The following is a 23641-nucleotide window of genomic DNA, read 5'->3' as shown; positions in this document are numbered from 1 at the left end:
GTGTCCACGTACGAGGAATGTTTCCTCCAACAGAACTCTTATCAGTGTGCAGGAGCGCACTAATGCATGAGCCGCACTCAAAGTAATGTGACTGGGAAATTGTGTGTGTGTGTGTGTGTGTGTGTGCGCGCTTGTGTTTTATACCTCTTAAACCGCCCACTCTCTCTCTCTGACTGCTACCAGCTCTTTCGTTTTACACACCGAGGTCTGTTGCTTAGGTACTGATGTCTTTTACTGGCATGCAAATGATTTGACAGAATATGTTGGCACCGTGCTTCAAATAGACTTCTTAGCAACAGCAGGACGTAAAAAGTGCATTTTTAGCTAAAAAAAACAACAATGTTTGTCCTTTTGTATCAACCCACCTTCGTTTGAGCAGTATAGAAAGTTCTCAAGTACTCATTTATCTTCAAATGTACGTCTATTTCTCACCGGTTCTGTCTTTGTGTTTGTATGTGTGCGTTTTGTCATCACTCTTTCATGATGTAGCTTTGTTTAGATCCACCTCTGTTCTACTCCTTCTCTCCAGGTCAGATTATGTAACCGGCGAGGTAAAATAAACGGGGCCACAACACTTTCTTAGTCGGTTCCATTGATCTTTTTCCATTTTGCCTCTTCAGATTCTTTGCTTCTTGCTCTGTTAAACTGAGCACATGTTGGTTTCATGTACTGTCGACTTTAGGAAGTTGACCTTTTTTGCTTTTTATACATGTTGGAAGCTGCAGCTGCATTCCTCTCACATCAACCTCAGCGACAGCCTCTTTTTCTTCTGTCCCTCCTTTTTCACATTCCACTTCTCTCTCCGTCCCCTTTCTTCCCTCCTCCTTACCTTGACATCTTGTTTTTTTCTCTCTCTCTCTCTCTCTCTCTCTCCCTCCGCAGCACTCTGTTTGTGTGTTGTCCTTATATTCCCTCTACCCCCCCCCCACCCTCTCTGTCTGTAAGGTGATAGCAGCAGCAGTCGAGCTGCTGCCAACTCCGGGGGCCTAATGAAAGCTGCTTTGATACGGGAGAACGAGGAACAAACTGTACTCTGTGCTGAGCAGCGGCAAAGAACACGCTTGTGCTCACTGCGGTTAAGAAGTGAAACATTTCACATTCAATAAAAATGGCGTTGCGTGTTGTCGAGGTTTATTTACTCTCGTTCTACAACACAGGGTTGCACAACAAAATGCAAACAAACGAGCTCGCTTGCTTGTAACTAGCTCAACAAATAAACAGGCCGTCTAATAAACAATAACAGATAGTTATTTTATAATAACATCATGTTAAAGGTACTTTGAGTTTACGATCATATAACAGAGAAAATAACCACATCCTGAGGCATCTTAGCTTGAAACGTGACTTAAAACAATTCACTGATTTTCTAAATAGTTGGTGAATATTGTTCTGTTGACTTATTGATTGATCACTTGTAGACACACACACACACACACACACACACACACACACAATATTATGTAGGCAACCAATACAGGCTAGGCGTTTACAAAAACAACAGTTACTTCATATTAGGTTGAAAGACTGGTCAGAAAAATCCCCAAATCCTTCATAACTAACCCGTAGGGACTAAGTGCATGATGAGCAGCGCCTCAAGTGAAGTGTTGGCCATCTTTCTACATTATTTTGATTTGCACTGCCTTATAGGGAGAGGAGGGTAGCCTCTTTGAATCAGATGCTTCGGGGTTGACAAATGTCTTTCCATGTGGGAAGGTTGAGTCAAGATCCATGAAAGTAAACAACTCAGTTTGCAGGAATGAGCCTCCTCCCTTCTTAGTGCTCCGGCTGCCGGAGGGGAAAGGGCAATGCTCTACCTCTTTATGCTCTGTTTGCTTAGTATAGCAAGTATAATACTTTTGAGCAACTTTCTTTGGGGGAGTATTTTGTAATAATTGTCTGTTTTTTGATTGGTTCCAGAAACGGCTTCTGGCAGAGCGTACATGTTGAGATGCGGGCGGTGTGCCCACGTTTTAGAGAGCTGTGAGTAAATGAAGGTGGAGTTTGGCCTCTGTTCAGTGTGTAGTGTTTATAACATCGGTGGTTGGTTCACGTGTCTGAAAGAAACATTTTGCTCTACATGAATTTCAGTAGTAGGATTATTTAGTCTTTTTTGCAATAAGGTTATTCTTATTTCAATAAACGGGCCCCTCCACAGTTGTAACACATGCATGCGTCATTGCATTAGCAAACTTGCTCATTGTCCACACATGGGTTTGTTTGTTTGTTCTTTTATCATATTGGCCAGTGGACAGAGTGGTTGCTATTTGAACTGGAGGTTTATAAATAGACCTGTGTACTGCTGCAGCAGGCAGAGAGAGCTCACACACTTTCCTAACCTGCACTAGGAAAAGGTCAACACACACACACACACTACTTGCTGTCAAATGCACTGGTCCACTTTTACTGAAGGATGTGTGTGTTTTTTGTGTTCTGTGCTTCTGCCTTCTTCCTCCTTTTAAGTTTTTAAGTTTTCCCGTCTTTGTCCCTTTTACTTCTTTTACTCTCTGGTTTGAGATAAGAGGTTTTGCCAGCTTTAAGCTTGTTGTATAACCCTAATCTAGTCCAACCCATACACATTCATCCTTCAAGAAGAAAAGGTGTGCTTGGTGGTCACTCGTCCTTCCTATTACCTTTCTGACTATACTGGCAGACTCGTATACTTGTCCCACATTCCAGTTCAGACGCGGAAACAAATCTCTTTAAGCTCTCTGTTGCACACACTCTCTGATGCACGCAAAAAACATGCTACTAAGATGCGTGTAAAGTCACGTGTAAATAAAATGCACATGTTTTATATAGTCAAAGTAACTATTTCATACAGTGTACACAGAAGCGTACATATGACCACAATGGAAGGAGAAGAGTTGAATGAGGCTCGTCTTGCAGACCTCTGCTCCAGTGTACCAGAGATGTGAATACTTAGTCATCAACAGGACAACAGAGAGGATGAGGCTGCATTCCCTTTGTCAAAAATGCAACTAATATATTTCCCTCACATCATTGTATTGGTATAGTTTAAGTGGCGGTCACTGGCAACTGTAACCACAATTGATCTGGCTATTAATAAGTGAACAACAGTTTTCAAATCCTCCCGTTGTTGCTCTGTCATAAATGAATGTGTGATTGTTTGATCATGCGTGACACACACTCGCTGTGGGTTAAATCCATTGCCGTGGACTGGTGATGGATGTTATGACCGAGTGGTTTGAAATGATTGTTTTTATAATGCATGCGGACGCTATGTTGACCTAATCATCTCTCTCTCCTCTCGTCTCTCTCTGCAGTGCCGGATCATACCAAGTCAAAGCAGAGTCCTCAATCTAAACCACATCCCCCCTTCCCCCTCCCCACGTATTCACGTACACATACACACACATTCAGTCTTCAGCGATGCCAAGAGGGCCCGAACAGCCTGCCGCCCGCTCTGACAAGCCCCGCCTCTTCACCTCGGACCCTTGAGGCAGCGCCCTCCGAGCTTTGACCTTATACCCCCCCTCCCCCTCCCTTCGCCGACCTGGGAACCAGAGGCCACCTTTTCTCCGCTCAACCCGGGGACGGCCTCCTGCAGGAGCCGCAGCCTTTCACCGCACTCACAGGTAAACTATGAAATAAGAAAAGAATGCAACATAACAGAGGTGCATCCTCACACACACACACATACACATACAGAGACACCAGCCGACACAAGCGCTCCGTCTGTTCATCATATTCTTGGATAAGCAAGAAATTTAAATGTTAGAATGTAGGTGTGTTGTTGCTCGTAGCTTCTGATGAGTTTCTGCTTGTACTTCTATCCTGGAAATATTTGGAAACAAACTTATCTAGTCATGAATGGTAACAGATTTGCATAAAGCGGCTCTAGATTCCGTGCTGGCTGCTCTAAATGGCGTCTTTAACATGCTGCTTTTGTGCAGCATTGACTTAGAAAAAATTCAACTTTCTAGTTTTTGAAATATGTAGAAATGTGTTGGTTTTCTCTGAATTTGTTTAACCGCGATATTAATCAAAATAACTAGAACATGCGGATTTAAAGCAGGTTGTGCTAACAGGGAAATACAAACTAACAAAGCACCAATAGCTCCGACAAATCACTGAGAATTCCAACTTATTACGTGCTGCTTAATTCCTCTACATTATAATTTGGATAAGCAGTTGTAACTACTAACTTGCAGGGTCTGTCCACTAATGCTCATCACTTGCAAGCCCTTCGTACTTTCGTTTGTTTTCCGTTCTGTTTGCTTTGAATGTCCGATCTGTCCCAGCTCTTTCTAACACCTCCCCACTGTGTTTGTACTGTGGCTCTATCGCTAACTTCCTCTGAGTCTGTTTGACAGTCTTTCCTCTCTCTCTGTTTCTAGGCATGGCTCCCATTCGGGATTCCGTCAGCCACTCCCCTAATCAAACAGGTGACTACACATTGCCTTCTTCCTTCCCCCGTTCTTCTCGTGTTTCATTCTTCCTCCCAATGTCCTACTTTGGCTCTCTGCTTTGTGATCGACGGATTAGCTTCGCCCAGTCTCACCTGACCTTGACAGATGCGTTTTATTCACGGCGTACCAGAGGAGGAGACGGATACGTGAGAGTGAGTTAGAAAGTGGGTTTAGAGATGTGAGGAGACTTTGCAGACAAACACAAGTTTATGTGAAACAAAGACAGTAAGAGAAGGACTCGATTAAAACAGGAAAATAAATAAGCGGATGTTGTGATTGAAGGAAGATGACGAAGAAGTCTGGATTGTCAAATATAATTGTTTTTATAGATCTTCACCTTTCATATGTTTCCAGAAAATCTTCTTTGTCTTTGCAATGTCTCAAAGCACCAACAATCACTTGTGTATTGTAATGAACACATTAGCTGACCGTGTTAATTACTTCACTGCCTTCAAATTAAAATGCTTTCATTGAGCGTTAGTATTGACACTACAATAATTCACGACCACTACAAATGAATGTGAGCTCCCACTGCAGTAATGCTGATTGAGTGACAAACATTGCTAACTGATGAAGCACTCACCCTTAAAACTGAATGAGTGTGGTCTCCGTGTCTAATGTTAGAGACACGCCAGCTCTGAGTGCGGATGATCTCAGAAAAATATCAAAGTTTAAACCTAGTCTGAACATCCTCCTCCCTCTTCTCACACTCAATTGCCCTCCATCCTTCCTCCTGCTGATGGTCGTCCTCTGCCTCCCTGCCCTCCTAGTTCATAGCTTTGGCATGCTTTTGGGTCCTGCTGTGGTGACAAAATGGTGGCAGCTGTGTCCAGGCTTCGGCCTGGCACTGATCAACAACCGTTGGGCAGCTGAAGGTTGGACGGAATAGAAAAATCTCACAGCGACAGTGAATGAAGGGAATTTAAACCACATCTGTTTTATTTACTAAAGTACATTTTGCTGTCGTATAATTTCTTCACAATGTTAAAACTGCACCTTCGGTAAATCAATGCGGCTTTTCTAAAATTTACTATATATATATATATATATATATATATATATATATATATTCTTTTAAATCTCAAATCCAACACTATCACCTGCCTCTCTCCAGGTCTGGAGCATCCTGGCTTGGACTCGCAGTATGAGCCTTCCCCCTGGTCCTCTGGCTCACCCTGCAGCGGTGACGGCAACAGCAACTGGAGCAAAGTCATAGTGGACGGCAGCGCCGACAAACCCAACAACCCTTCTTCAACCAACTCGTCCGTTTGGCCTCCCTCCTCTTCTTCATTCTCTTGCTCCTCGTCGTCTTCCTCTTCTGGCTGCGGGTCAGGATCAGACCCCGAGTTGGCATCAGAATGCATGGACGCAGACTCTAACTCCTCGATCGGCTCAGAGAAAAACCTCGCCGCTGTGACAACGGTGATGATGATGTCAGCAAATGCTTCTTCCTCTGTGTCTTCTACGGCTTCTTCTCCCTCCTCTTCTATAGTGACTTCTGCCATGATGGTCGGCGTTTCAGTAAATGGAGACAGCAACGGCAACAGTCGTCAGGTAATCGGTGGAGGGATGGGAACCACCAGCGGTGCAAATAATGGAAATAGCATCACCGGGTCCTCCCACTACTCTGTGGCTGGATCCAGCAGTATTGGCAGCAATAACCACAACAACAAGCCCGTCAATAATAGTGTATGGGGCACCAACATGATTACCACAGGCGGAAGCACCCCCTGCATCAATGGAGGGTTAAATCCAAACACTTTAAACCCAAATGCCAACCACGGTGCCTGGCCGCAGAATCCAAGCCCAGTGTCCCAGGGCCAACGGCCTCCACAGGCTCAGGGGATGAGTTCCAAACTGGGTATAGCTCCCCAACAGGGCCCCGGGCTGGGCTGGGGTGGCATGGCAGCTCCAAACAGCAGTATGATGGAAGACACTGAGGCGAATAATGGTACAGCAAGCAGCAAGGTGTTAGGAAGCAGCAACAGTGGAAATGGTGGCCTCCAGCCTACCAACCTTAACACTGAATCCAATGGACCAAATAACACTATTATGATGAATACTACTACAACTACTACTACTAACGCCACAATGACCTCTAGTCCACCAAACTCTACCGCCTCACCCCAACTCAGCGGGGATTGCTCCTGGGGCTCTGTTGGAGGAGGGAATGGGGTTCCGCTGGCCAATGGAAACCCCTCATCAGCCCCCCAGCACCCCCAAGGAGAGCTGGGCGGTCCTGGGGCCTTCGGTACACCTTGGGGTGCAACTACCTACCCTGGAGACAAGGGCACCCCAAATGCAGACACTGTGAACCCCCAAAACCCTGCCTTAATGCAGGCTGGGAACCCCAAAATATCCTCCACTGCTGCTTACAAGAGTAATAATAACCACAATAACACTGGGGCCCCACGCTGGGACCAGGGGCCCGCCAGTAATCCAAACCAGCCTCAGAGCAACATGTCCTGGGGTATCGGCTCAAATCAAATCCAAGGCTCTGCAGGCCAAACACCAGGAAATGGGAGCCAAACTCCGATGGGCCCTCCAGCAGGGATCCCTCGCCCTTGGGGGAGCAGCACGTCGTCCTCTTCCTCGTCATCATCGTCCTCTTCCACATCTAACAAGACGTCAAATGGAGACTGGGGATCAGTACCTCCCGGTAACAACCATTTAGATCCTGGAAGTCGTAAAGGAAGCTCTGCCAACAATGGCTGGAAGAGCCTGGAGGATGACGCCATGGGCATAGGAGGTGGAGGTGGAGGTGGAGGAGGAGGAGGAGGAGGTGGAAGCGGAGGAGGTGGAAGCGGAAGCGGAAGCCATGGCCTGGGGAGTGTCACCGGAGGCTGGGGTCGCACTGGAGGAAGTGAAGGAAGCGGAGAGAGTTCCGGAGGCCGATCCAGCTCAGACAGAGACGGCAGCCAGCCAAAAGGAGGAAATCGCAGAAAAGTTATCAGTCCTGCAACAGCAGTACCAGCAGTACCAGCTGTGCCAGCGGTGCCCCAGACCGACGTGGACCCGAGGGTCCTGTCCAACACTGGATGGGGACAGACGCCCGTACGGCAGAACACCTCCTGGGATGTCAATTCTTCTGCTAACAAACGACTCCAAGCACCCAGAGGAGACGAAAGAAAGCATAGCAGCGGAGGCTCCGGATGGGGCACAGCGACACCGGCAGCTCCCTCCCAGACCTCTGGAGGTAGAACTTTAATGTCTGATACTTGAAAAAATATATATTCTAGTGAACAAAAATATTAAGATTTAGAGCACAAATTTCCATTTTAGAACACAAAAGTAGGCAAAAGCTTGATCTTCCTTTTATGTATTCGCAGGTTGGGGGAATGGGCCGGGCAGCTCAGGCCCAGGAGGTTCTGGCTGGGGAGAGCGGCCGTCCTCTGGGTGGGACAACAAATCCCCAGCGAGTGGAGGAGGTGGACAGAGCAGCTGGAACGATGGATCCAGCTATAGGGGCAGCAACAGTAACACCTGGAGCAATAACATAAACAAAGATGACAGGTAATTGATGTTTGGGTGTTTATAGAAATTCTGAAAATACCATCGCAGAACTATTTTTATTAGATGTAGTTATGCCTCACTGATCACCTTCGTTGTTTTTGTTTAGGTCCAATACGTGGACTAATGCGCCCAAACCTCAGCAGGGCTGGGATTCTAAAGGTGGAAATGGCAGTGAACGCTGGGGTAATGGTGGAGATGGCGCCAGAGCAGGGGGCAAAAACCACTGGGAGCCTCAAAAAGGTGCCAGCTGGGACAGCGACAGCGACCGGTCCGGCTCTGGATGTTGGAGCGAGCCAAACCGAACCAACACCAGCAGCAGCGGTGGCGGCGGCGGCGGCAACACCTGGGTAGGGAGCGGAGGATCAAATACCCCGGACCAGAGCACTCCGAACCCGAACCCAGGCTCCAACTGGGGCGACTCGGTCCACAAACCCAATCCTCAGAGTAACAGCCAGGGCTGGGGAGAGCCAATGAAGAACAACCGCGGAGCCCAGAACTGGGCTGAGCCGAATCCCAAGCCCTCTAACGAGTGGGGGAAAGGTCCTGAATCCAACATGTCTAGAGGCAATCCAGCCCCTAACAAGCCCTCAGGTACCTGTTAAGATTATTCATCCCATCAGAATCTTTTCTTAAGATGTTTTGCCTTTTGTTTATGAGCAAGTCTTTATTAGTTGCATGGCTGTGTTTAGGTGTTAAATAAGGAATGCTTTATGGCACCAAAAACTGAATTCTATCTGATAAGAAGAGTTAAGAAAGTTAAGCAGGAGGACATACAATTTATACCTCACTTGCATTCTTCCATCAGGCTGGCTGGGAGGCCCCGTACCCGCAGTAGGTACGAAGGAGGAAGTGTCAACTGGGTGGGAAGAGCCGTCTCCAGAGTCTGTTCGTCGAAGGAATGAGATCGATGATGGCACAGCAGCTTGGGGAGAACCTGGAAAACCTGGTAAACACTTCAAAGAGTGTGCAAAACCGTGACGAAAGCATATGAAAGTCCAGGCTTCTCAACGTGTAATTAAACTTTCTTCCCAGCTAAAAACAGCATTGGGGCTTCCACCATGTGGAACAGGCCTGGCCAATCAGACAAGGAGGCTGTGGGCCCGTCCACTCAGCACCAGAACCACCCGGCACGCAACTCCATGCATCCTCCTCAGCCCATGCAGCCAGTGGCCCAAGACAAGAGCTGCAGTTCTAGTACGTAACATGTATGCACACATAATTCAGACAGAGGCAAAGGAAGCCAAATCATCACTCTTTATTCTAAAGTACATTAGAAACCTATGGTATACATAGACTAAATAAATGATGTATACACTAAACGGCTTCAAACTGTAATATTGAACATTCCCACACACCTCTAACTCTTGCATACATGTAACACAAGATGACAATACTCTACGATGCTTCCTTTATAGTGTAGCGTCGATAGATGTGGCAGCCAGGTTACCACAGGTCTTGTCATTATTTACATGTGCAGTAGGTTTTAGCCTGCAGGGATACTTTGATTGTTACACTCTTGAATGAAAGTGTGTCTGTCGATTCCTGAGTTCTGCAGATTTTCTAATGCACAGTTCTGACAACATGTAGACTTTGGGTGGATTAGCACGCAGTTCAATTCATTATTTTTGTATAGTTTGATATTGAAAATGCTCGGACATGAGCCAGTATCTAAAGTGGCACAATGAGCTTCTGGTGCAGTCTGTAAGCCTTGAATGGATAAAAAGCTTCAAGTCCCGCCCACGCTCTTTGAGAAATAGCTGAAATAAGGTCTTAAAGGGATTTACACAGTACAAACACAAAAAGTTTGCATATTCACATTCACAAACGTGTTCAAAAGGATACACAATGTGTACAGAAGCATGGAGAGAAAACAAACGCGTACAGCCGTTCTCCCCCATCTCCCCACGGTGCTGTCCATGTTGAAGGCTTTTTGTAAAGCCGGTTGAGTCATCCCTTTGGAATGCTAAGAGCATCGATTTCTTTTTTTCCTCTTCTCTCATTTGCCTTTAACCCCTCCTCCCTTTCTCTCTCACCTGCCAATTCTGCTGCAGAAACACTGGCTTTTGTTGGGTTTGAGAGAGACCGTGAGTGGTGGAGGAGGATGTCTGTTGACTCAGTAATAGGAATGGTTCCAATGTAAGATGGGAAAACATAACGAGCTATTCTGTGGAAGTGGGCTGAGAGAGGGGGGGGGGGGGGGGGGGGGGGGTTGTTGCTGTTATTCAGGGTTGCTGCCTAGCGAGCTAACTGGAGCAGCAAAGTGGACGGCTGGGTAGGGTGGGGCAGACCAGCCAGCTGCTGTAATGAGATTTTGATTAATTTTAGATGATTGTGGTTTTATTTGTGTGGACACCAAAGTGCAAAAAAAACGATTGCAAGAAGAAAAAATGTAAAAGTAGGTCAATACAATAGATGTGTAACGAAAGAATTGTAAAAACAAAACTGAAAATTGGACTTGAAATATTTTTCAGTCTTAAAATCTACAACTTGTCAAACACACATAAGCATGCACACACACATACACACACACACGTTGTGTTTCCCCTCCCCCTTTTATTGTGTCAACTGACGCACCTACACAAACGGATCAATAGATGCAGGCTAGGGTTACAGTTTGTCGTGTTTTTAAATGCACCCGTTTGTGTGCGAGTGTACAGCAAACATTTACATCTGCCTTGCATGTATGCATGTATGTGCCAGTTTGTCCGTCTGGCTCTGTGTGCGTGTCTCTTGTGTTATGTGCTTGTTTGTGTGTGAGCATGCCCAGTCACATGAGGGACACTGGAGCCTGAGGCCACCCGATGATCTGTCCTATTTTTACGGCGGAGGAATCCCTGGCATCTCCCCAAGCGCCTCCTGTGTAGGGAGAAAGCAGCGGCTCTGGGCAGTCGGCTGTAATGGGAGCCTTTTGAACTCGTACTTGCGCATTGACTTGAACACATGGAGTCTCGCATTTTGAAAGTGCAGATTGGCACACATCTACAAACCCACAGGAGTTAAAGTAAACAACACTTGCATAAGCAAGTCGCTGCGGGGTTCCCCAGGGACGTGAGCAGGGCTCTCTCCCCTGGCTCTGTTCTCTAACAGAGAAAAACAACGTGAACCTGCAGCATCAACGAATAGGGTAGAGAAACGGAGACTGCTGATAAAGAAATGCTCTCCTTTTCTGTGTGTATTTGAGCTTCCTATTTGTTCGAGTCTAAATATAATAATGATAATATAAATGAAGATACATTGAATTAATTCAAAACACTATTGGTTGAAGACAACACCACAGAAGGTATGTCCTCATTATAATGGGTACCTCCCTCTTTTCCTGCAGCTTGGGGTGAGTCTTTCCCCCAGAAGGAGTCCTCAACGTGGGAACCTCCCCCCGCTCCGCCCGTTAAAGTGGACAATGGGACGTCTGCCTGGGGGAAGCCCATGGACACCAGCTCCACCTGGGAAGAACCCGGCAGGGATAACCGAGAGCCTGGACCTGGGCCTGGATGGAGCGGCCAGCATAAGCCTGGTAGGTGCACACATGAACATGAATATTAAGCAAAAAACCTGCATCTGAAGAGTATGATCATGTTAAAACTAAAAGAAGTCCTAGCTGACCATGAACAAAGTGGCAAGAGAGAATTCCCCTGTAGTAAGTAATGAAATGTGCATTAGAAGTGTATACAATCACTTGTTGGTATTCAGTTTCTTCTTCTCTACTTACCTTCTTAGTAGCTCCAGGACCCAAGCCCATGGAGACATGGGGTGGAGAGGAGGCGGCCATGGGCAATAGCTGGGACCAGGAGGAGGAGGTGGAGATCGGCATGTGGAGCAACAGCCAACAGGACAACAGGTCTCATGACCAAAACGCCTGGAACTACAAGCATAAATGCGCCAACAAGGTTTGTTCGCCTCGTCTTTGGGTAAACATTGATCCCCGCTCTCACCAAACACCCAACATTGAACCACGTCAGAGGTTTAAGTTTGGAGTTGTTTTTTTCTCCGACAGAAACACTTAAAAGGCAGTTGGTTAAAAAGGTGACCCTGCTAATGCTTGAAGTGTCTCCAGTTGATAATTATTTGGTCTGCTATGTTTTTAGATGAACAAACCAGTCAACAAACAGGAGGAACCCTGGATGAAACCCTTCATCAACCAGTTCAACAGCATGAGCTTCTCTGTAAGTACCATTCCTCAGAGTTTTGCTGTTGCCCTCTTTCACTTTAATTTTAGTGTCTTTAAACGGTTGTGTGGCAGGAAGCACCTGTCTATTTTAAAGCTGCGGCTGTAAACAACTTTCTTCATGTGCAGCGATGCGATTCATCCCCGTTTTCTCTATTTTTGTATATGTATTAATACTGAATTAATGCAATTTATGCTTTTCTTTCTCTCTAATCGTTTTCTTAACTTCCCCCTTGCAGAGAGACTCTCCCGACGACTCCATGAAGACAGGAGCAGGGATGGTGCAGGACAAGCGTATGGACATGGGCAGTATGGGCGACTACAATGGAGCAATGGGGAAGAACCCTGGGTCTCGACACCAGCTCCACAAGGAGTCTGCCATGGATCGCAGCCCTTACTATGAAAAGGTATGCACAAACATCAAAGTTTACCTTCTTGAGAATACAGCAGGTGTGTTGTTGTGCTGCGTCGGCACTAAATGGGCCGGTAATATATAAGCTCTGCTGTGTAAAAACGACACAACTGGAGAGAGGTTTGGTCCCGCACGCTCTCTGCCGTCGTGGTGATCATGAGGGAGGCGTGGAGTCTGTAGCGCTCTCTCAGACCCATTGTGCCCCACAGTGGTGGTTCTAACACACTGCATTTGATTTCTGAACTGTCGAAAGGGAAGTTTCATTTGATACTTGCTTTTTGCATGTTGTATCTCATCATTATGAATTATTAGTGAGGCTCTTTCACTTATGAGCAACAAAACCAAATTAAATGTGCACACTTGAATGCTTAATGGTAATAAAAAGCATTATTGTAATTATGTAATAATGCAATAATGATTCATTCCCTTTCGTAGTTCTGTATGAAGCTGCTTTCCTTCTTCACTTTAAGCTGCTCGACTCATCTTTGTTTCTATCTTTCTGACTCCAATCCTCTGGTGCCACCTTCTCTTTCAACTCCACTCCCTTCCTCCTCATCGCTTACTTCTCTCCTCCTCGTTCCATTTCTTTTACTCTTCCACCCGTCGTTTCCTCTGTCCTCACTCTCGCGTCACCTTCTCCGTCTCTTCTTCTTCTGCAAAATTAACTCTGTTCCTTCTTCTCTCCTTCTCTCTCTGCACTTCGCTGGCTGCTGATGTGCTTCCTGTGTCCCTCTGTGCTTGCCGTCCGTCTGCTGTGCACCTGGCCTTGCTTCTGCAGCTGTCCGTTTCCCCCTCTGCTTACAATAACCAAGCTTCTGATGAGCTCTCCTCCAATCAAAGCATGAGCTTTTCCCCTTCCAATTCTGCTCAGCCTGTCCCCCGTCTCGATTCTGGGCCGTCTCCTGCTCACTCTAGTCCCGGGGGCGCTCGGCAGGTGAGTGTGGAAGGATCTAGATCTAATATACAAAATGATACAGAGATTCAGAGAGATATGCATACTTTAAAAAAAATATGCAACAACAATGCAGCGAAGCATACAGAGAAAGACAAGTGTTTCATAATTGAATATCCTTATTGTGGACCGGTGCGGACCATTTTTGTGGCTGCTGGTTGGCCACAAACATTTGATTGACAGTTTCTGTCTTTATGCATGACATTATGAATGACAAAGTTTGATTATGTGTGTTTGTGTCTTCCCTGCTTAGAATGTAAACCCTATGATGGGCAGCGGCGTAGCACAGGGCCGAGGCGGCCCCCAGTCCCAGGTCCCCCCCCAACCCAACCTCCGTAACCAAGTGCCTCCACCCATCCTGCCCTCTCAGGTAGAAAACCCTCATCCAACAATGTTCAATCGGATGCTTTTGCATCGACTGCTTATGTTTTCATGCCTGTAAGAGGGTTTTTTCCCTCCATGGTTTGATTTGTGTTTCACATCTAATTCACAGGACAATGTGAATGGCATTATAATAAACTAAAAACCCAAATTGTGTTTGTGTTCAGCTGCCTCCATCCCTGTTGAAGTACCCGGGAGGTAACGGAGGTCTGAACCCTCTGTTTGGCCCTCAGCAGGTGGCTGTGCTCAACCAACTCTCCCAGCTCAACCAGCTGTCACAGCTCAACCAGATCAACCAGTTACAGGTAGAGTGATGAAACATTCAATGCACATACATGTTGTATGTGAGCCTTGTATAATGTTCCCCTGCAGCCAGTCAGACTGGCTTTCGTAATGTAACTCCATCAAACCGTCTACAAATGCATTTAAAGTATACAGTGCTATGCAGCAAATGTCTCGCCAAACTTATTCTCAGAGATGCCAAATCATCAGCAAACTTATTTTAAACTTTTCTTGTCTGTCTGCAGCGACTTCTCTTCCAGCAGCAGCAACAGCAGAAAGCTCAGAGCCAGAGACCCATGCCTGTGGGACGGCCGACTGAACAGGTGTGTGTTTATGTCTCAATCTGAATCCTGCATCATCACACCCACAATTTAATAACGCAGAGGTGTCTCCGTGATGTTGCCTCGTTGATTGGTTTCTCTAACCTCCGGCCCTTAGACGCGTCCTATTGGTTCGTCACCATCGATGATGCAGCCGCCGCACCCCTCCCTGCTGAAACAGGCCCCGCCCCACAAACCGTACCTGGATAACTACATGTCCCACAACACCCCCGAGATGCAGAAGGACGCTGCTTCTCTCGGATCCTTCAGCAACTTCCCTTTAAGTAAGTTAGCTATTTAAAATCGGTACATTCCCCCACATTTTAAAGAGGTGTAGATATTTGTCATTCTATTATAATATGTAAATTACCTTTTAGTTTTGACTATTTCTGTTGAATTACTTCATATGTTTAGATTCAAAATGACTAACTTTCTTCTCTCCCTGCTGTTTTGTCTCTTCCTCCGTCAGGCTTGAACTCTAACCTGAATGTACCCATGGACATAGGTGGTGGTGGTGGAGCTGTGAGCTACAAAGAGCCGCCCCAGTCCAGACTGAAGAAGCTTTGGGCTACTGACCCTCTGGAGCAGAACAGCAAACCTGGTACAGAAGAGCTACGATTAGATTGTGTAATGCTCTGATGGCTCCATGATGTAAAGTCAAACAGACGAGTTTTAGTCGATTGCGTCCTAATGTTTCTCTGCGTTGGTCCCGCAGGTGCTATGTCGTCTGGGCTGCGTCTGGAGGACTCTCCCTTCTATGACTTCCTGTCTCCTGGCCCGTCTCCCCTGAGTCCTCCCGGCCAATCAATGGGCTCGGTTGGCGATGGATGGCCGCCCCGTGCCAACTCCCCCCTGCCCCATGGAAACACTGTCACCTGGCCTCCAGGTACGCAAGCTTTCACGAGCACAAAACAACACAAAATGTTTGCGTTGAAAACTGCTAATCCCCGTCTGTGTGTGTGTCTGCAGAGTTCCGGCCCGGGGAGCCCTGGAAAGGTTACCCCAACATTGACCCTGAGACCGACCCTTATATGACCCCCGGCAGTGTCATCAACTCCCTCTCCATCAACACCGTCCGTGACACAGACCACCTCAGGGACAGGAACAACGGTCGGTCTCACACACACAAACGCAAACTAGGGTTAATTTTTGATAGAGGTCCATTTTACATTTTTTTCTGTCTTTTTTTTTTTTCTTTCATTAGCGATGAACTACGTGTTAAAGTTTTAGGAAGTATCTGCTTAGTTTTAAGCCAACAACTGTCTGTTTTACTGGTTTTAAAGACAGCTGTCAGCGGCAGATTTGATCAATCGTAGGCCACATTCAAAGATGGTTTCTCATAGAAAGAAGCCATAAAGTGGTCTTTTTGTGAGCCTCATTAAACGCTTAATAGAGACATGATTTATCACTAGCGCTTACTAAGATTGTATAACTCAAATAAGCCACACCTATGGTTGTCAGCTTTTCATCTGTGAAATGATGCTAGATTCAGATTTGGTCAAATGCTTCCACAGGCACTAACCCTCCTCTGTCTTCTCAGGGCCATCCTCATCACTGAACACCACGATGCCTTCTAACAGTGCCTGGTCATCCATTCGTGCCTCCAGCCACAGCGGTTCCCTCACCAGTACAGCACAAAGCACTTCAGGTATGCGTCTGTATACGTGTTGGTAATTCAGCCTTTAGGAAGCTGCGTTGTTTGGTTTTAGACTCGTAGTTTTGCTGTTGGATAATATGACAAAGACGGCTAGCAGCTGCGTGAAAATGGACAGAAAGGTTCACGTTGTTGTCTCTCCTTGCAGCCAGAACCAGTGAGTCAAAGTGGTCTCCCGGCGGCGGTTCTGTGTCCAACTCCTCCCTGGCCCACGAGCTGTGGAAGGTCCCCCTGCCTCCCAAGGCTCTCTCTGTGGCGGCCCCCTCCAGACCACCACCCGGCCTCACCAGTCAGAAGCCCAGCTCTGCCTCCTCCGGCTGGGACGGCTCTGCCCTGAGGCTGGGAGGGTGGGGCGCCACTGAGTCCAGATACACACCTGGTGAGAGCTCATGTACTAAACTACCTGTAGCCAGGATACGTTTTTATCATTATTATTTTAACATAAGTGGTTGTGTGGCAGAAAAGAGAAATATGCATCACAAATAATAACTCACTGTCAACTATTCAGTGTGAGAAACTCATTTTGGTCAATAACTCTCTTACCAAACATACAATACATTCTCTATGAAGTACTGTAAGTATTGGACATGTTGTATTTGTAACGGACACATCTAACCGCTACCCTTCCTCTTGTATTGGCAGGTTCCAGTTGGGGCGACAGCAGCAGCAGCTCAGGGAGAAGCCAATGGCTTGTTCTGAAAAATCTCACACCTCAGGTACTCGCACGTACATAGATGTAACTGTTAATTTGTGTTTATTTTGTTTCTGTCATTCTGTATAGAGTTGCAAAGTGGGATGAGTCATTTGATCTGGAGGTGTTGTTCCACTCTTATTTTATCATTTAAATGTATTCTTTAAACCTTTGAAAAAAGAACCTGTATTTTCTGACGGGGTTCTGTTAATGTTTTGGACTCGTGATTGAAACGGGAGAGTTTCATGTTTATCGTTTTCATCTCTGTGTGTGTGTGTGTGTGTGTGTGTGTGTGTGTGTTCTGTTTGCCTCACAGATTGACGGCTCTACCCTGAGGACCTTGTGCATGCAGCACGGCCCTCTGATCACATTCCACCTCAACCTGCCGCACGGTAACGCCGTGGTATGCTACAGCTCCAAGGATGAGGCCGCAAAGGCCCAGAAGAGCCTGCACATGTAAGGATGACACACACACACACACACACACACACACACACACACACACACACATCATCATGCATTTAGATGCACTAAGGTAACCGTGCTACAGTTGGCTATTACAGGCAAGTTCATTTCTTAAATTTCTTGCAAGTTAACGCTTAATAAAGGGAAAATATCGCTGCGACTGCACAGCAGAGGAATCATTACACGTTATTTTAAATAATTCCATCCAAATCTGACTGATGCTTTCTCAAAAGTTACCTCTATAAGTCTAAATATGTCAGTTTTCTATTCAATAAAACCTCTCACTGATCCTCTGACATGCACAAATACATTAATATAAACAGGTAGCAGCATATTGCAACACTTTAAAAGTTTATTTTGATAAGTAATGCTCCCAGAATAAGGTCGGGGTTCTGGGAGGAATTGAATTATTGACCTACTGCATATAAACAGACTAACTTTAACCAGGTTACTACAGTGCATGTGAACACGTCTCAGCCACTAGATGTTCTAACGCACGCTGTGTATCTCACCTGTTGTCTCTCTGCAGGTGTGTTTTGGGGAACACTACTATTCTGGCCGAGTTTGCCAGCGAGGAGGAAATCAACCGTTTCTTTGCACAAGGGCAGTCATTGGCCACTCCCTCCTCCAGCTGGCAGACCGTCGGCTCCTCTCAGAGCAGAATGGATCAGTCCCACAGCTTTCCCAGCCGCGCTCCTGAACCCAACCAGTGGAACAGCAGCGATCTCCACAGCTCCTCCCTCTGGGGCGGGCCCAACTATTCCAGTAGCCTGTGGGGGAACCCCAGTGGCACCGAGGCGGGGAGGATCAGCAGCCCTTCTCCAATCAGCTCCTTCCTCCCGGTGGAGCACCTGACGGGCGGCGGGGACTCCATGTGAACCCGGCTGCCAATCAAACAGGCTCGAGGAAGGGTCAGTAGAGAATTATCAATAATCAGCAGAAGAAAATGAAAAAAGAAAACAAAGTTTTAAAAAAAAAACGCAATGGCACTAGTCGGACTCTTTCTCACTTACAAGATGTACAACAAACGGGGTCGCCCTGTGGAAAACAAGTTACGTTTCTCTCTCTGCACATATGTCCACTTTGTTTTAGCCCAAAAACATATCAGTCGGAATACTTGAATCATGCAGGCCAATTCTATAATGTGAACGGATGGATATTTGCTTCCAGGTAGTGCTCTTTCAGACCGAAAAAAGCTTCAATCGAGCTCATTATTATATATATATTTTTTGTTTCATTCGTCATGTTTATTTGAATTCCAATTCTTTTCATTTTTAACGTTTTCTTTTTGGGTTTTTTTTGCATTTGTTTGCTGACAATGTTGGAGTATGAGCTTTTTTAACTTTGCACTGAATGTGGTTTTTTTCTCAGTATATATAATCTGCAATATAGAGGGAGCAGCCAGTTTTTCCAGTGTAGCTGTTTACTCATTGAGGTCCTTACCGTATGTGTGTATGCGCGTGCACATGCACGTATGTGCGTGGAAGTGCTTTGTGTGTGTGTGTGAGACTGCGTGCGTGGATGAGTGTGTGTGCGCTCCTCTCTGCCTTGGCACGCCTACCTTACTGCGTTGTCGTGGAGTTCAAGATCAACAGATAGTTAACGAAGAATAAAAGCTGACTTTGGAGGATTATCTGGTGATAGAAAAAGTGACATTAAAAAGTATTGCACCAATTTTGTTTCAAAACTAAAGAACGTTGAGCTCTGCAGTGCAAAGGACTGTAGCCGCAGCTGGGACTAGCAAGCCCCGCCCACCCCAGGGTAGGGGGCGGGGTCTATCTAGCAAGCCCTCCCACTAGCCCCCTAGTGGGCAGGGGGGAAACAGCACTTTCAGAATAGGCTTTCAATGTTTGGAGGTGCCACACTGCAACCTCTTGTTTACAAGACTTAGGAGGCGGAACGTGTGTTCATTCTTCATTTTAAAGAGAAGATAGAATAAAAATAGAAAATACTCAATAAAAAAAACAAAAAAAAACAGAAAAACCTTTTTAATAAAAAAGTATAAAAGAAATAGAAAAACTACAAAAAATGTAAACTCTTATTGAGGATGAAGACGATGCTTTGTAACTCTGGGAATTCGGATCAGTGTTTTTGGCCATGGCGTTGGTTATTTGAACTATTCCTCTTTGTCTGCTAAATAACCAGCAATGGTTCTCAGGAAATCAAGCCAGTTTTCCCCCCCGTGTAGGTGAATTAAAAAAAACAAAAAACTACTACTCCTTGTAGGAAAGGAAAATCCAACTTCTAGCACTGAAAACTATGTATAGGTCTGTAAGTTTTATTTTCTCTGCCAAATAACTGCTTTAAGCTGGAGAAGCTCAACACACTGCTTTCAATATGCTGTCTTTGAGGGGGGGGGGGGGGGTGGAGGACGGAAAACCCAACGCGCCCTCTCTCCTCCTCTTCCGCCACTCCACTGATGTACGGATCACACGTGGGGAGTGTTTATTGTGCGAGTGTGAGACGGTCAGACTTAAACCAAGAGAAAGGCGACTCTGTATCTATGCATACTGTAGCCTCTCACACGGCCGACTGAGAGGCGCTTTTCTTTTCTTTCTCCCCGTGTCTCACACAATGTTTTAAATGTTTCATTAAGTACAACACAAATGCGAAATATTACTTGCTTTTTTTTTTTTTTTTTATTGCTCTCATTGCCACAAAAGGTGTTTTGAAAAAAGGAAAGAAGAAAAACTTAAACATAAAAGCTGTTCGTTTTGGTTGAAGATAATATTTTAACAGTGCAAAAGTCGTCCACATTTCATTGCCTTGATCCTAATTGTGTCCGAAGATGCAACAAGTCAAGTGGCTTCTACCTGTTTACAAATAGAATATGATTGTATTGTTGTACTGTTGTTTTCCTTTGAGTGGGGGGGGGGGGGGTCGTAGTCATTATAAGTTCCTGACCTGATGAATGGTGTGTGTGTGTGTGTGTACAGCGTGAATGTAAATCCATACCAGTGATTGTTTAGTTACTATGATGCACAATTATCGGGGAGAAACAAAAGCTTCAGAGTGCCCGAACGAGAGGTCAGCATTAGCGAAGCCATGGACCTTAATTTCTTTTCTTCATCGCGTAATTATTCTGTGTTAAGTGTGTGTGTGTGTGTGTGTGTGTGTTTCCCCTCTAATATAAGTTTTAATTTCAGAAGTACGTTGGCTTAAGTTGTATTTTTAAGTTTAGTTGTGAATATTTAACAACTTCAAAGCGATACTAGTGAAATCCTTGAGTATTAGCCAGACTTGACAGTGGTGTGTGTGCCAGTATTGAACTGCTCTGTACCAAATAATTCAATCATAAACAAAATATTAGTTTACTTAATTCCAGATCTCTTTGCTGAAACTATATCTCTTTATTTGTCTTGTTTAACAAATGTTATCGAGTGGAACATCTGAACCATGCTTGTCATTTATTTTTGAGTTAAGTTAATCTGACGAGTTGAACTGAGGAGCCTTGGATTTTGCACTTGGGTGGATTTAGAGGATAGACGGTCGGAAAGACTGACTGACTGCTTAGCTCGTGTAGTTTGGATGTTCAGGTCCGTCTGAGAGTATAGTGACAGGGTCGTGTGTGTGTGTGTGTGTGTGCGTGTGCGCGTGCGCGCGCTGCGACTAGAGAAGATGGTGCTTTGTTGTCCCCAGTGAGAGAAGGTTTACCTCTCTGTTCACTGGGCCGGCCGGTTCAGAGCAGCGACCTTCTCGCCACGCCGCCTGAACCGAGCCAGAATGTAGCTTAAAAAAAACGGTTAAAAAAAGAAAAGTATAAAAATGGCGGCCGGAGCCTCGATCTGCCTTCTCTGGCAGCTGATCAGCCTCAAACTCGGAAATATATAAAATGCAGCGACCGCCGCTCATTGTTGTATGTATTCCAATCAGTATTGGACTACTGGTCTGACCACGAGCGAGCTAGACTGAAAAGAGGCGGGGCTTCTCGTTGGCCTTGTCGTGACTCAGGCACAGGGATGTGACTTGTGATTGGCTGGTTCTTCTTCTGGCTTTTCAGGGACTCGGGGTTACGCTTGCCTCTCTGCTGACTCATCCAGGATCAGCTCTCCCTCTCCAACTCCTAAGCTTAACTACAGGAGAGGAGAACGCAAAAACTGACATGAAGTCCGGCTGCAAGTGAGCTCTGGATAGTCTGTATTCCCCTTCCGCTCTTTAATTATTGTACACTTCGTTCATTCTGATTTTTGCCAATGCTTCTCTCCCAGCGCTGATCTGGGAGCAGTTTTTGCCCCTCAGTATCCTTACATTCACAAATTAGTGGGACAAAAAACTGACCCCCGATCGGCAGCTCGGGAGGCAGCGTTGCTCCACTGTAAGAGAAGGGACACGTCTGTAAAACGCTCTCATTTGTGTTGATGTTACTGTTTGGTTCCCAGCTTAATCTCGCTCGCTCGCTCGCTCGTGTGTGTGTGTGTGTGTGTGTGTGTGTGTGTGTGTGTGTGTGTGTGTGTGTGTGTGTGTGTGTGTGTGTGTGTGTGTGTGTGTGTGTGTGTGTGTGTGTGTGTGTGTGTGTGTGTGTGTGTGTGTGTGTGTGTGTGTGTGTGTGTGTGTGTGTGTGTGTGTGTGTGTGTGTGTGTGTGTGTGAGAGAACCCAGTCTCGTACAGAAACAGTGTGTGAATGCTTGAACACATTATCATGCCAAATTGAGGAGGGAGGGCGAGAGGGATGGGATGGGGGGCGGGGTGTTGTTAGTGTGTGTATTTAAAAAGCTGGACAATGTTAAATGCTTGAAGAAAAAATGTCATTTGCAAAAAGATGATGTGAGGAAAACCTTTTCAGTAAGTGAAAACCACCACGAGCAACGTACAATCCCCAGAGCTGCCAAGCAGCTAGCCGACAGGGCCAGAAGAGGGGAGGAAGGAAAGGAGGAGAGGAGGGAAGCTGGCTGGTGATACTCTACTACTTTTAAATGTAAAATAATGTGATGCTGTTTTTTCTCTTGACTTAACTATCCTGTGAGCAGATGCTATAATATTATATCATAACACACCCAACGGCTCCTTACTGTCGATCAAAAGCGCTATAAGGCTACTTTATCTACTTTATCTGACACAAAAACCACAAAAGAAGAAAAAAAAAAACACAAACTGTGAGAATCTGCTGTCTTTTTGTCATTTTACATTTTAAATGAATACACAACAAACAAAACCCTGAAAAGCTTTAGTCTAACCAGCACAAAGATATGTGGGGGGGGGGGGGGGTGTCGCTCAGAGAGACTATGCAGTGGAGTGTTTGAACCCAGGCTTCCATGTCCACCTTGGGTTTTTTTTTTGCTTTCTTTAAAAATAAAAAACGAGAAAAAAAATAGTGTCCCAAAAATGTTTTTAAAACAGCGTTTCGATGGGATTCCCAATAATATTCCTCAAACATGTCGTGCCATCGTTGAATCGTACTACTACTAATAATAACTGAAAAAAAAAAAAAAACCTTTATTACCTACCAACCGTCGGGCCAGTTGTAGCAGGAGAGGACAGGTTAAGATTTGCAAAAGTCCATTTCTTTATTTTCACAGCTTGTCTCCTCGACAGGCCGAGGGGAGTGAGGCCGGTGAAAACTGCAAATTTTACACAACTACAATGTTTTTTATAGAGATTCTATCAATCCAGTGTGTAGTTGGATCACCTGTAAACCTATTATGCACATTGCTTTGGGAGACTGTTGAAGCTATATATAATATATAGATATATATGAGAATATAAACGTACAGTGTCTATAATCAACGAGAGGGACGTCTTCCTCTCTTACAAACAAAAACAGGAAGTACCTTTTTATTTTCAAACGTCTTCCTCGGGTCATCAAAGGATTTTATCGTAAACTTTCGGGGGAAACTGCACTTTTTGAAGGACAATCTTTATTTGTATGGGTATAAAAATTGACAAAAACGAAGTCGCCTGATATTACAAGGTATAGAAAACCAACTCCAGTGTGCTCTAATAATGAATGTCTCCTCTGATGCTGTCTTTGTTTGGTTTCATTTAATCTGTTTTATTCTCCTTCCTTTGTTGCTTGGTTTGTTCTGTATTATTTTTCTCTCCTACGTTTCTGGATTTTAGTGCTCTTAAGAGAATCTGTACTAAGGTGTAGAGTAGTAAGTAGTAGGTCTTCTGTTGGCTGTACTCGTATACTGATTACTGTTTGTAACCCTCTGGCTCCTGCAGCCGTCATACAAAGCTGTAAAACTTGGGTACAACCCTCAATAAAAGACTAACGATGACTCGGCTGCTTCACCTGGACTCGTTATTTCTCCGAGTCTGCTTCCTGGTATTTGAGACGACGTGAAATCTCCAACCAATGAAATCCTTTCATAACTATTTAAAAACATTTAAATGCTTCTGTGCAATTTCCTTGCATTTGTTTTGGGTGACCTAATGATTT

General features: G+C 45.4%; 1 protein-coding gene across 8 annotated transcripts in view; it reads left to right on the top strand.

The window, feature by feature from the left end:
• The window catches only part of LOC142945116 (trinucleotide repeat-containing gene 6A protein-like), a 32328-nt gene extending 8848 nt beyond the window's left edge, over window positions 1-23480 (top strand). For 2 of the 8 annotated variants that reach the window (XM_076086476.1, XM_076086474.1), the window contains exons 4-27: window positions 3285-3596; window positions 4359-4406; window positions 5545-7626; window positions 7760-7943; window positions 8050-8534; window positions 8749-8889; window positions 8976-9137; window positions 11266-11454; window positions 11658-11827; window positions 12026-12103; window positions 12345-12512; window positions 13296-13451; window positions 13723-13839; window positions 14018-14155; window positions 14378-14455; window positions 14571-14736; window positions 14922-15053; window positions 15168-15338; window positions 15422-15562; window positions 15993-16100; window positions 16255-16485; window positions 16749-16822; window positions 17114-17253; window positions 17792-23480. In XM_076086476.1, coding sequence (XP_075942591.1) covers window positions 4361-4406; window positions 5545-7626; window positions 7760-7943; window positions 8050-8534; window positions 8749-8889; window positions 8976-9137; window positions 11266-11454; window positions 11658-11827; window positions 12026-12103; window positions 12345-12512; window positions 13296-13451; window positions 13723-13839; window positions 14018-14155; window positions 14378-14455; window positions 14571-14736; window positions 14922-15053; window positions 15168-15338; window positions 15422-15562; window positions 15993-16100; window positions 16255-16485; window positions 16749-16822; window positions 17114-17253; window positions 17792-18140 — 5706 coding nt within the window. In that variant the 5' untranslated portion in view covers window positions 3285-3596; window positions 4359-4360 and the 3' untranslated portion in view covers window positions 18141-23480. Of the gene's footprint in view, window positions 1-1917; window positions 1981-3284; window positions 3597-4358; window positions 4407-5544; window positions 7627-7759; window positions 7944-8049; window positions 8535-8748; window positions 8890-8975; window positions 9138-11265; window positions 11455-11657; window positions 11828-12025; window positions 12104-12344; window positions 12513-13295; window positions 13452-13722; window positions 13840-14017; window positions 14156-14377; window positions 14456-14570; window positions 14737-14921; window positions 15054-15167; window positions 15339-15421; window positions 15563-15992; window positions 16101-16254; window positions 16486-16748; window positions 16823-17113; window positions 17254-17791 lie in introns of all 8 variants that reach the window. The other 6 variants (XM_076086475.1, XM_076086478.1, XM_076086479.1 and 3 more) reach the window with 6 other exon arrangements.
• The last annotated feature ends 161 nt before the right edge of the window (window positions 23481-23641 follow it).

This window comes from Anarhichas minor, unplaced genomic scaffold (assembly GCF_050575085.1).
Source record: "Anarhichas minor isolate MPS153535 unplaced genomic scaffold, ASM5057508v1 ptg000007l, whole genome shotgun sequence".
NCBI classification, from domain to species: Eukaryota; Metazoa; Chordata; class Actinopteri; order Perciformes; family Anarhichadidae; genus Anarhichas; species Anarhichas minor.
The sequence above is the reverse complement of the archived record's forward strand: the minus strand, read 5'-3'. Positions and strand labels throughout refer to the sequence as shown.